The sequence below is a fragment of the Dipodomys merriami genome, unplaced genomic scaffold, assembly GCF_024711535.1.
Source record: "Dipodomys merriami isolate MVZ:Mamm:240054 unplaced genomic scaffold, mDipMer1.0.p SCAF_34, whole genome shotgun sequence".
Taxonomy (NCBI): Eukaryota; Metazoa; Chordata; class Mammalia; order Rodentia; family Heteromyidae; genus Dipodomys; species Dipodomys merriami.
In genome coordinates, this window is record NW_027204937.1 from 8,589,237 (window position 1) to 8,603,281 (window position 14,045).

Below are 14,045 nucleotides of genomic sequence, written 5' to 3' on the forward strand. Positions count from 1 at the left end.
CAGGAAAGAAACTCTCACTTGAAACTGAAAGGGCCAGTACTCTGAATAGATTTTCATCCTCTAAAATTATGAGAAAATAAGTATGTGTTAGTTAAGACATCCAGTCTATGGCATTTTGTTTCAGTATCTGAGCATACCATATAAGCAGTAAAATTAAGTCCTCATGGAGATCAGCCTCTCATATAGACAATATGTAAATAAAGATGTTTTATAAATTTGGCTAGTAATTGGCATAAGGGCATAAAGTAAAAGAAACTAGTGTGAAATTTATTTATTTTATTTTATTTTTTAGATAAGAGTAGTTAGAAATTACTGGGGTTTTTTTTGTTTGTGTTTTTTGGAACCAGTACTAGGTCTTGAACTCAGGCTTCATACTCACTTGGTTTTTTCACTCAAAACTCTACTACTTGAGCCACATATTCATTTCTAGCTTTTCTTTTACTGTTATGGTTGTTAACTGGAGATGAGTCTTACGGACTTTCTTGAGGATTCTGGTCCTCAGATCTCAGCTTTCTGAGAAGCTAGGATTATAGGCAAGAACCACCTTAGGTATCTCTAAGGCAATAACTTGAATAAAGTGAAGAAAGAAGTAAGCTTGGTAGAAATCTGTGAGAAGTGCAAGAAAGTACAAATAAAAATCCTAAAGCAGAAAAAGTTTGGCTTACTTGAGAAAAAGAAAACAGGTCAATGTTATTGAATGTTGTGATCAAACAAGGTAAGAGAATGGTGATAGTTCAAGTGATAGAAACTGCTGAGTAGTTCAGACTTTGTTCCAAATAAGAGAAGAAAGCATTAGGAGGAATTTGAGCAGCCAGGTGATACGGTATGATTTACATTTAAATTAACTTCAAAGATTCAGAGTGCATATATAGTGTAAACATAATCTGTACATACAAAGTCTTAACATAAAACAACTAAAATAAGCAAACTCCACTTTTTTATTCATTCCAAAGGACCTTGTAGTTCTAACTGGACTAGGACAGATAGGTTAACATGTACATAATTAAACTATAGAAAATTCTAGAAAAAAGCTTTAGTAATTTGAACTGTAACATATTTAAAAAATAGAACATCAAACATGTATTTTTTTTTTTTTTTTGCCAATTTTGAGGCTTGAACTTAGGACCTGGGCACTGTCCCTGAGCTTCTTTTGTTCAAGGCTAGCACTCTACCATTTGAGACACAGCGCCTCTTCCATCTTTTTCTGTTTATGTGGTACTGAGGAATTAAACCCAGGGCTTCATGCATATGAGGCAAGCATTCTACCATTATGCCACATTCCCCGCCCCAAAAATATTCTTAAAGACTAAAATGAGTTACTGAAGTAGGCTGGGCCCTATTATACAACTATCTACAGACCGGAATGACTTTTAGAGATCATACTCTTTAATTTCCTCCATCATTCAGAGAAAGTATTATAAATGGCCCTAAATATCTACCCCCATCAGGCAGAGTGTAGTTTACTGATTAGCGTATACAGACTCTCAAAACTGTAGATGTCCTCCATTTACCCAAGCAAAGGAGAAGCAAAACAAACAAACAACAACAAAAAAAACCCCAAACTTTAACCCTTTTATGACCTCAAGCCTATTTTCTCTTCTTTGTGTATGTGTGTTTTTTAATGATACTGGGCTTTGACACAAGCTTATTCTGCTGATGCTCTACCACTTGAGCCATGCTTCCAGTCCAGCTTTTTGCTAGTTATTTTGAGTCAGACTTTTGAGGTCTTTTTGGCCAGGACTGGCCTAGAACCCTGATTCTTCATATCTCAGCCTCACAAATGCCTAGGATTACAGGCATGAGCCACCAGTGCCACTTCTTAGCTGTAGAATATATTCTAATCCACAAAAGTTAGACACAGATACAGGAAATGAGGTACAGAGGTCAGGACTATCTATAAGGTAAACACAAGCCCTGAATTCTGACACTGTCAGTAGACTTAGTCTAGCTCCAAAAGAAGATGACAGCTAATATCCTAATAATAAAAATACAAATGGGTTATACAATGCTATTATGACACTAACAATGCTGGGGAAAAATTCCTTATAATTAGGCAAATATGCAATTGAGTAGAGTAGGCTACTAATGTAATCATGCAAACTCTCAAGCCTAGATGCAGAGCTGTCTACCATACCCCTCTAGCCATTACCTAAGAGACAGAGATATGTAGTCAGGCAGAACTGATTGGCTGGGAGAACTTTTTAAAAAGTGCCTGCAAGTTTCAGGCAATGTATTTGAGTATGCTAAAATTTTTCAAAAAAGGAGACAATACATATGAAAATTTTAACTCACAGTAGTTCAAATATATATTTTTTGTTCCAGAATAAAGACCAGCAAAAAAGCTGTTCAGTACCAAAAATGCTGCACAAAAATAATTTTAAATATATTTCCATTACACTCTTTATTATGAGTAGGAAAAGTAGTTATCTTGAAACATAATTCCTTTATTTCATAAGGAAAAAAAAATTATGAAGGATTTTGCAAAAGATGGCCCTGTTCCAAGCTGCAATAATGGTTAAATGATGGGAAGGGGTGAGTCATTCAAATATCCTTCCTTCCTTCCTTCCTTCCTTCCTTCCTTCCTTCCTTCCTTCCTTCCTTCCTTCCTTCCTTCCTTCCTTTCCTTCCTTCCTTCCTTCCTTCCTTCCTTCCTTCCATGCTAACTACCAACAGAAACTGTTAACAGAAAACAGGCACACGTAGGTGAGGTAACACCAAACACAATAGTTGTTTAATAGTATCAGGAAACACACAGTTCAGCGTATTGTGGGAAGGTAGTAGGTTTCAGAACTGAGTTTTGTGTCATTATAATTTTTGAATTTTACATCAAGGTAATCACAAGTAAAATTTACTTACTTTAGCAATCTGCAGCAACACAATGCAGTGTTTAATTGATTCTACCATGCTCTATGAAAACAAAACACTGGTTTTAGGATCTTGTAAATAGAATGTTTACAATGATGTTAAAGTTTAAAATGTTAAAAATTAAAGATCAGTTCAAATGTACAAGGGGAACTCTAGCACTACACCAATACTCTTCTGGATATCCATGACTTCTAATATGCTGCTGGTATCAAATGAAGTTATTCATTGGCAATTTTATGATCTACTAAGGAATGACAGAATATGGTTTACACTGAGTCATAAATTTTAGCACCACAAAAAGAAAGAGATGTCATGATTAACCTTCAAATTCTTAGATTAATAGTAGCAACCCCAATGTCAATTTCAAGGCATTCATGAAAGTGTAGAGAGCAAAAGACTCTGTCAAAATATTAAGAAACCTGAGATACTATCACATCTATTTTTAAAATGGCTTTTTCAAGATACAATCTCATTGGTAGTCTTAAATATTGTCAGAAGGCCAGTAAATGAAGAAATCTGAATCAGTGTATATTTTATAGAATAAACAATCTAGTCTAAAAACTCCAAAATCCAAAATCTGCAGCTGACTTGGTGCAACAAGTGAAAAACTCTGTATCTTACAGGAAGGGTGCAGTCAAAAGACAGAGACATAGAAAGTGAGATAAAAAACTATCTTCAGGCTATGTGGTTAAAGCATATACAAAACACAGATCAAAGTTTAGACTCGGTCTTATCTTCTGGATTATGGTCCCATCTCCTATTACATGTGCGCAAATATAACAAAATCCAAAAATATTCAAAATTAGAAATACTTCTGGTCACAAACATTTCAGATAAGGGACACTTAACCTGCATTTGTACATGCAGAATATCTTTTATCCAAGAATCTCACAAACAAGACAGAAATAGTTAAAATGGTATAAGAAGTTATTTCAACTACAGGGGTTATTAGTTTGTTTCTTTTGACAGTGATATAATTCTTAAACACCTCTATAAAAATCCATAAAAAGTTAAAGCCTCAGTTGTTCTTATCAACAGTAGCTTAAAATACATTTTACAACAGCTTATCAAGTACATGACTTACATTTGTTGTCTCTTTGAGAGTTTCAATTTTCTGTGAGAAAAATAAGTTTAAACAGAAATAATGAGAAGCACAAATTAACAGTCATTGTTTTAAAGTATTTAGTCATTTAAAGAATTTTACCAGCTGGGGGCTGGTGGCTCATGCTTATAATGCTAGCTTCTCAGGAGGCCAAAATCTGAGGTTTGAAGCCAGCCAGGACAGACAAATCAGAAAGATTTAGCTCTAATTAACCAGCAAAAAGCTAGAAATAAGAGTGTGGCTCAAGTGGCAGAAAACTACTCAAGTGAAAAAGCTAAGCAGGAGACCAGTACTGGCCCATACACAAAAGAGAAGAATTTGACCAGAATGTACTTATCCCTAAGTGTAAGTTGGGGAGAAAGTATATTTTGTTGTGTTTTTAATATAAATCAAGTGCTGGGGAAAAAAAAAAACCTCCAAAAATTTTTATAAATTAAAAGCTCTTAAAAATGAATACAACTGAAAATTTCTAAGAATATAAACATGAATCCTTTCCTGAAAATGGGCTTTTTGTTTTCTAAAGACTTCATTATGTGATTTTATATTTTAGCAGTACTGAGGATTCAACTCAGGAGCTGCACTCGTTAAGCAGGCACTCTACTATGGTGAGCCGCATCCACACACTTTCCTAGGTAAATTCTCATTTCATGCTTAGGGCAGCCTGGGCTTCTTGTGTTATTAGAGAGGACAGGCAAGTATCACTGTTGATAGCCATGTGCTTCCCTTACTGTTGGGTTAACAGGCATGCAACACCATACCCAGTCATGATTGAGATGGAATCTGGCAAACTTTTTTATGCCTGGGATGGCCTGGAAACACAATCTTCAGACCTTGGCCTCCCAGGTTGCTAGGATTAAAGTTTGAGCTACTGTACCCAGCCAATTATGTGATTTTAATTTTTTTTTTTCAGAATCACCTTAACCTTTCTTGGAATGTTTTTAAAATGATCTGAGACTGAATTCCCAAACTAAGAACAGAGGTTAAGTTAGAACATGTATTTCTACTATTGGTATACATAAAAGAGCCACATGTAAGACTATAGGCAACAGATTATGGAAAAAAATGCTGCAACAGGAAATTTGGCCAAGAAGAGGGTAAAGGTTCATCAGAAAATGAAAATAATATGCAAACTACAAAACAGACACCAGAAATTCAAGAAAAGGAACAGGAAGTATGGCAACATGAATGAAAATCTCAGAGAGAGCATGAGGCCCTGAGTTCAATCTCTGGAAATGGCCACAAAAAAAGAAAAAAAGAAATCCAAAGAGGGGAAATCAGTAGTAGAACTATAACTAAAGCACCACTGGTTTTCTTCCATGTTACTACTTTTTTTTCTTCAAATTATTTTCTATTGGTTCACCAATACCTGAAGTGTCACATGAAATTTAATAAAAATAAATTTGTACTTAAAACATTATATGTGGAATGGAAAAGAACTTACTCTAATATATGTGGCACTTATAAATAACTAATAAAATTTTGCATATTATTTTAAGTATAACATTATATGAGAAATGCACCAGAAAAGTATATATAACATTACTATTATAACAGATCAATAATACTATTTGGGGAAGGTTTTTTCCCCCCCACCCCCACATAGTTCTTGCTATTTAGCCCAGGCTGGAATCAAACTCACAATCCTAACTCATGCCCAATGCTGGGATTATAACCAATGATGGGATTATAGAAGTGTACTATCATACTATCATGTTGGCTTCAACAATGCTATTTTACTAGTAAAACTACTGACATACTTCTGTTATTTCCCAAAAAGGCTATTAGATTTGAAATTTTAAAGTAAAAAATGAACATGATTATAGAAGTTACCTTTCTTTGTTCATCATCTTTACAGTTTTGAAGCTTGTCATCAAAAAGCTACAGGATTTAAAGAAATGGTTATAGTATCAAGCTAGTGTATTGCTGTGTTATTTACTAAACAGAAAAAAATCAAGCAGTTCTTAATCGTATTTTTTATATGCATATGAATTTTTAAAATAGTGTATTTTTTCAGGGTACTATATCAAGTTATATTTACTCTGTGGATGACTATAAACACAATCACTTTGAGCAACGAAACCACATGAGTTTTAAAAACTTAGAATAACCATTAGATTCAAGCCTTTTCTGTTTTGTCTTCCAAGTTTGTCAACATGCTTTCTCTCTCCAGGACCTTGCATTTAAGTCTTTTTAAAGCAGAAACTGAAGGAGACAACTTATTTTCGCAGTGCTAAAGAAAGTAGACAGGGTACTTCCAGTATACTGTTCTCCAAAAATAGAATTTAAGACAAAAAGACTTTAGTAGTCAAAGCTACTAAAAATTACCAGTTTCATATTTGTGACTATAAATCTAATCTATTTATATCTAGATAGTTACCTTTGCCTCAGTGACCGAAATTTAGATAAATATGTTATTTACCAATATATTTAAAGCTTCTTGAATAAATCAGTGTTTAAAAAAACTGATTTTAAAAAACCAGTTTAAAAAACTGGTGAAGAACCACATCAACTAACAAAACTCAAATCAGGTTCAATGTTTCCTACATTGTGTCAATTCAATATATAAACTAAAACATACCTTTAATTGTTCTATCAATATCTGTAGGTAAGCATCAGCCTCTGTAAGTTTCTTATCAAAGTCTTGAACACTAGGAACAAATCCCGAATCCAAACCCTAGAGAAAGAGAAAATCTGCAATAAATCTAGCTCTCTTCAAGCAACATTTAATGGTACAAAAAATAATTCAGCCACCATACATGAAGGCATTTTCAAATAAAAATAGTACTTTTATACAAATGAGTTTAAAATTATCTCTAAGAATAATGGCATATCAATATCCTTTATCAGCCTTAAGCATTACTCTCTTCTTGCCCATTACAATGTGCCTACATATGTTACCCCCTGTTAACTCCTATTTTTTGGTTCAGTTTACTCTTCTACTCCTTGAATCTTAACTTCATATTCTCATGGTTAGGTTCTATTCCTTAACCCACTCTATCAATTCTGAAGTTTTTCTGCCTTTTTCCTTATTGAAAAAAAAAGAAAAGGAAAAAAAAAAAGAAAGGGGAAAAAGAAGTCAGGTATGGTGGCACATATCTGTCAGATTCTCAGTATTTGGGAAGATGAAGCAGAAGGATTATTATGAGGGCAAGAAAAAAAAAAAAGCTGGTCTTTTCTCCAATTAAGCACCAAAAAGTCAGAAATGAAGCTGTGACTCAAGAACCACTTGAGTGCTAGCTTTGAGCAACAACAACAACAAAGCCTTAGGGAAAAGGAAATGAACTTGGCACAAACACTAAACTCTGGACAAACTATAAATATTTATCTAGATCTAGAAGCCTTATTTCTCAGTTTAAAAGTCCATCATTAGGGCTGGGAAGGTGGCTCAGTGTAGAGTGCTTGCCTCACATGCATGAGGCTCTGGGTTTGATTCCTCAGCACCACATAAGCAGAAAAAGCCAGAAGTGGGTGCTGTGGCTCAAGGGATAGAGCGCTAGCCTTGAGCTGAAGAACTGAGGGACAGTGCCCAGTCCCAGAGTTTAAGCTCCATGATCGGCCAAAAGAAAAAAGGTCCATCATTGGTACATCCTTCCTATTTTTATATGCCTAAATCTTAAGTTCCAAGAAAGAATGAATACACTTCCTATGTTTTTACTTTACTTAAAATTAACTGAGTTCTTGTCTGACTGAAAAACAAATCAATCTAAGACATAAAAGACAAATAGCTGTAGAAAATTAGACTAACACCTTGTCATGTCCTCATGCCCAGTTTTCACAGTTAGGCAGAGAAATAAAGGCAGTGAATTATAACTGTAAGAATCCCAATTTAAGCTGGGCGCCAATGACTCACGCCTGTGATCCTAGCTACTCAGGAGGCTGAGATCTGAGCATCGCGGTTCAAAGCCAGCCCAGGCAGCAAAGTCCATGAGACAGACTCTTTTTTCCAATAAACCACCAGAAAACAGAATGTGGCACTGTAGCTCAAGTGGTAGAGCGCTAGCCTTGAGCTGAAGAGCTGAGGGACGGCGCCCAGGCCCAGAGTTCAAGCCCCACAATGGACAAAAATTAAAAAAAAAAAAAATCCCAACTTAACCACAAATTGCCCTCAATGGATGCATATCTTGAACTTAGCTTTGTCATACTTTCCCTGTCTCTGGCCAAGGCACAGTGCTCATTTTCATATTTCCCATATTCGTAGAAAAGATGAAGTAATACTTCATCTTTGCCTATGTGACACTTCATCATCAGTAAAGCATTTCATAGTCCTTTGCTGAAAATAACAGAGGAAAGCACTATGGAAATAGCAATGGGTTGTCAAGCCTAGTTTTGAATCCTAGCTTAGCATTAATAAGATCCTGTGGCTTTCTACGCTCCTATCTTCCTTTGGCAGTACTAGAGTTTGAACTCAGGGCCTTATAATTGCTAGCTAAGACTCTATCATTTAAATCATGCCTCTATCCCTTATAACTTCTGTCTTACCTACCATGTTCTTCCTATTATTAATGCAGCAGCTACTATACACTATTACAATTAGGATTACTATTTTTTTGTTTCTCAACAAACTAAAATTCAAATTCTGAAACAAAACATTAAAAAATCCAAGTCCTGTTAAGACCATGAAGGGAAAAAAATCTATTTATCCTGTAATGGATTTTTTATTTCAAACTCAAGAGCAATAAATCTGCCTGTTTTTATTTCTTTCCTTTCCTTCCTTCCTTCCTTCTTTTTCTTTCTTCTTTTCTTTCTTTCCTTCAGAAAAATGCTCAGGTAGGGAATCTTTCAAATAAGTGGTATTATATGTTAAAAACAAAGTTAAAGAAAAATCATAATATAAATGCACACACAATCCATATATTAATAAAACTGTGGTTAAACACCTTCATTTTAAAAGATAACCCAGAGAGCATCCTATTAGAAACGTTTGACAAGTACAATAGAAAAGGAAGGATAAGTAATTGCATTTCATTTACAATATAGTAGAAGTCATTTTTTCCATGTTACTATACAACAGGAAAATTAGAAGGACTATTTCACTATTTCACAGGACATTATAACATAATTATCAATGATTTATGATCTTAGAACTGTTAAAACTGGTTAAATACATTGTTCTTATTATGTATTTTAAAAAGTCAATGACTTTAAAAAATTTTTCCTCTTAGGAATCCACTTAGAATTACCACCCTAAAATTCAAATTAGCAGGAGGAAGACACAGAATCAGAGGGGAATAGGAAAACATAAAACGGGGGGGGGGGGGTGCGCATCAGCTGCACTGGACATTGAGAAAAATGAACTAAACAACTCAAGAGCAGCAATGGGAGGGAGGGAATGAGAGGGAAAGAGGGAACAGCTTACACTAAGCAAAAGGAAAGAAATGTATATATCACCTCATGTGGAAGAAATAGTTGTATTGTCAAAGCTCATAGAATTCACAAAATTTATAAACCATGATAATGACAATTTGCCTTGTGAAGGTTAAAATGTGTTTGTAACTTTAAGTATCACTATTCCACAATACTGTAAAATATATGAAATTTATGTAATCGCCTAATCTCAATAAAAATTATTTGAAAATAGTACAAATTACATATCCTTTGGAACAAATTACCAAAAATCTGCCAGGGAATAAATGGAAACAATATGAACTATATTATTTCAATCTGAACCCTACCTAAATTAAGTCTACATATAACTTTTTGTTGATTCTAAATCATATGAACCTTTATTCAATTCCTTTTTCTGAGAACTATCTCTGGATAATCTTCCAAAACTTCCTTTTACCTTAGAATAAATTATAGGCTTCAAAGCATGAATCTTAAAGAACTTTCATCTTTTTCTTTTTTTGTTTGTGTGTGCTAGTCTTGGGGCTTGAACTCAGGGCGTAGGCATTGTCCCTAAGCTCAAGCTAGTGCTCCACCACTTGAGCCACAGTAGTGGTTAATTGGAAATAACAGTCTTAATGGACCTTTCTGCCTGGGCTGGCTTTGAACTGTGGATCCTCAGATCTCTATCTCCTGAGTAGCTAGGATAACAGGTATGAGCCACTAATGCCTGCCCCCCCCTTTTTAAATTGGCTTATATTAGTAATACAAGAGGATTTCATTGTTACTTCTTCCCATGTTTACTCAATATTTTAATCAATCTCACCGCCTCTAGAACTCTCATTTTTCTTTAGCTAATATAATATATGAGGAGGTTTATAATGATGGTTATCAGCCCAAAATCTTAGAACTGGTCTAACCTTTCTTGTAGAATAATCCACAAATTTTAGGTATAAATAAAAAAATCTAGAGTTAAACCATTTAAAAATCAATAAAATAACCTATACAATTTATCAATTACATAGATAGTTGATAGTAATTAAAATGTTTTCTCAAATCTAGTAAGAATGAACTACAAAGTACAAGTTTTATAACACGTAAGTCATGTGGATCCAACTTTCCATTCACAAGTTATTTTTATAATGCTTCTGCTATTCTTTGCTTAAGTATCTCATGAGATGACAGACACTATTTCCATTAAAACTATCCTGAAGTATTATCTGTTACTTTTTACTCAATGTTTAGAACAGTAAGGAAGTGTATTCCTATTAGTCCTTTCTAATGGAGCTTCACTTTTACTTTTTGTTTTTTTAACTTTCCTTTTATTATTACTTAAATTTTTTTTTGCCAGTCCTGGGGCTTGAACTCAAGTCCTGGGTACTATCCCTGAGTTTCTTTTGCTCAAGGCTAGTACTCTACCACTTGAGCCACAGCATCACTTCTGGCTTTTTCTGTTTATGTGATATGGAGAAATTGAATCCAGAGCCTCATTCATGCAAAGTAAGTACTCCACCACTAAGCCACATTCCCAGCCTCAGTTTTACTTTTAAACAAGACTATAAGAACACAGTCCTTTATCATATTGAGGATAGTTTGTCTGCTTTTGAAAAGAACTGAGAACAAAACAAACCCTTTAAGAGTGGTTTGACTTCAGACTTCTTGAGAACAAACAGGTTGGGAGTCCAGTGGACACAATTCCTAGTACTATGTACTTGTCCCAACACTGATCATCCAAAAGACTTAATGATTGACTTCTCTGAAGGAATATGCAAAGGGCAGGAACTATGTCATTTGGATCTGAACCTTCCAGAGCTAGCTCGGTGCTAGATGAACACATGTGGCACTGCCAGCAATACCTAGCAACTACTGATGTCATGATACCAGACTTGCCAGGACCCTTCTCCCTAAGTTTTTCTTGCCTTTTTGTTCTCCTTCCCTTTCTCTGTTCCCTCATTCTTCTTCTTCTTCTCGATCATTTCTGATCATTTCTGAAGCAATTATATTGTACTATATTGAAGTGCCATAGTTCATAGTTCATAGTGACAGTTTCTGTAAAAATAAGATTTAAGCCAGGCATGGTGGCATACACCTACAATCTAAGCATTTAGGAGGTGTTGAAGCCTGAGAATGGTGAGTTTGAGGCCAATCTGGCTACACAGCAGCACACTGTCTTAAAAATAAACAAACAAAAAACCCCAAAGGACAAAAAATGTTTAAATTTTACACAGCAATTACAGAAAAAGACAAAATAGTTTGTGATATAATTAAATTAGAAATGTCTCCTTAGAAATTATACTGAAATCTGATCATAAAAATAAGAAAACTATGTAAAGAAAAAAATAGTACCTATGGCAAAAACAATTCTAACTTTCAAAAGTATGTTGGTAATAAAGAAAACGAAAGAAGGCCAGGAATGATGGTTGACATTTGCATCTCAGCAATAGTGAGGAGGCAGAGAACTGAGAACAGAAGGAATGCAATTAAAGGCCAGCCAGGGCCTTAATCAATTAGTTAAATAAGAGACTTATCATTCTAGCTACTTGGGAGACAAAAGTAGAAGGGCTGGGAAGGTGGCTCAGTGGCAAAGCGCTTGCCTTGCATGCATGAGGCCCTGGGTTCTATTCCCCAGCACCACATAAGCAAAAAGAAAAGCCGGAAGTAGCGCTGTGGCTCAAGTGGTAGAGCACTAGCCTTGAGCTGAAGAGCTGAGGGACAGCACCCAGGCCCAGAGTTCAGGCCCCACGACCGAACCCTCTCCCCCCCCCAAAAAATAGGAGGGCTGTGATCCAGACTAGCCAGGACAAAAGACATGAGACTTTGACAAGTAACTAAACAAAAAAGGAGCTCTAGGCATGGATCAAGTAGAAAAAAAAGAGAAAGAAAAAAAAAAAAAAACTTCCTAAAAAGTGAGGCTGAGAACCAGTGTGGCTCATGGCTATGATCTTACTCAGGAGGCTGAGGTTTGAGTATCATAATTGGAAGCCAGCATGGATAGGAAGTCCATGAGAAGTCCATAGGAAGTAGAGCTGTGGCTAAAGTGGTGTATAGTACCAGTCTTGTATGAAAAAGTTAAGGGACAGGGCCTAGGCTCTCACATCAATTCCCAATAGAGCCAGGTTTAAACCACAGTACAACTATAGAGAAAAAGAAAAAGAGAAAGCTAAAGCAGACACATAAATCAAGAAGAGTAAGGCAATTTTGTATCACTCCAGATCTATGTATCCAGCTTAATATAGAGAGAAAGATACATCAGGCCCAATTTATGGGGAGTTTCTATCTCAGAAAATACTTAAATTCAATAGAATCAATCAATAGATTTAATAGAATCAATTCAATAGAATCAACTTCTAAACCAATGACTTTACTGTGATATTAAACACTATTTATACTCTATACATAACAAATATTTTACCCTCTTTAGAAAAAAAAAAAAAGAATACTTCCAGGAAAGTCCTTAAAACTACCTGAAAATGCAAATTGTAGCTGCATTAAAAAGACACTACCATAGTAAAACTGTATAGGAAACAACTTTCCAGGCAGACCATAAAAGCTTCTAAAGTATCCCTGCAGACAGACACATGAACAATCGAGTAGGTGGTTTAAGGTCTTCTTGAGATCAGAAGCAGGAGATTAAGAAATGTACTGGTAACTTGAGGAAATAACAGAACAACAGAATAACAGGAAGGCCCAAGCAAAAAAGACTTTAAAAAAACACACAAAACTTAACAGATGAATATTTCATATAAAATCTTTTTTCCCAGTGGAAACTTGAAAGGATTAAGTATACTTTTAGTACTTTCTCTTACACAGTATAGGTTGTAATGAGGAAAAGATTAGAAATAAAATAATTCCATAATAAAATAAAATAATTTTAGAAATAAAAAATTCAGAATAAGAAAATGCTAGAAAGTTCTCAGTAGTAGAAATGTAAAAGAGAATAACAACAAATTTTTAACAAAGAAAAAATCCCCAAAGAAAACAACTCTCTTAATAAAAACTAATACATGGGCAAAAGTACAGGATATTTTTTTTTAATTAGCAAAGCACATACACTATAGTTAAAACTTTGCAAGAATGTCATTTTGATTAAAATATGACTATTTTGAAAGTTTATTAATAGATAGCAATTTTAGATGACATGCATCACAGATAAGCTTTCATCCAGTGACAGAATCATAGGGTATACTTACAATTGAATAACTTACAATTATTTTTGAAAATTCAAGAACTGGAGAGATACCAGAAGACTGGAAAAAAGCAAGTGTAGTACTGATCTTCCATAAAGGTAAGGAAAAGAAAGAATAAAGAGTTACCATGCTGTGAGTCTGATATCAGTAATCAAGTAAAGGAATAATAAAAGAGAAAATCTGTAACTATAGAGAAAAAGTACATGAGCACCAAGTGACAAGTTAAAATAAACAGTATCATGCCAAACAATGTATTTTTGTTTTTAGAAGTTTAAGTTAGAAAATTAAAATAGTAAATTAAATAGTAAATTAAATTTGTCTAGTATTAGATGACTTAAAAGTTGGTTTAATAGCTCACACCTGTAATCTTAGCTATGCAGGAGGCTGAGATCTGAAGACTGCAGCTGAAAGACAGCCTGGGCAGGAAAGTCTCAGGAAAGACTCTCATCTCCAATTAACCACCCCCCCTCCAAAAAAAAAAAAGCTGGAAGTGAAGTTGTGGCTCAAGTTGTAGAGTACTAGCCTTGAGCAAAAAAAAGCTCAGAGACAGCATGTCTTAAGTTCAAGCC

At 34.8% G+C, this 14,045-nt stretch overlaps 1 protein-coding gene across 10 annotated transcripts in view; it reads right to left on the bottom strand.

Annotated features, from left to right (window-relative positions):
- Osbpl9 (oxysterol binding protein like 9) overlaps positions 1 to 14,045 on the bottom strand; it is a 127,110-nt gene that overhangs the window by 37,090 nt on the left and 75,975 nt on the right. For 5 of the 10 annotated variants that reach the window (XM_069987247.1, XM_069987246.1, XM_069987253.1 and 2 more), the window contains 4 exons: positions 6,546 to 6,641; positions 5,798 to 5,845; positions 3,950 to 3,979; positions 2,857 to 2,907 (listed from right to left, as the gene is read on the bottom strand). In XM_069987247.1, the coding sequence (XP_069843348.1) occupies positions 2,857 to 2,907; positions 3,950 to 3,979; positions 5,798 to 5,845; positions 6,546 to 6,641 (225 nt within the window). Of the gene's footprint in view, positions 1 to 2,856; positions 2,908 to 3,949; positions 3,980 to 5,797; positions 5,846 to 6,545; positions 6,642 to 13,494; positions 13,564 to 14,045 lie in introns of all 10 variants that reach the window. The other 5 variants (XM_069987245.1, XM_069987244.1, XM_069987251.1 and 2 more) reach the window with 3 other exon arrangements.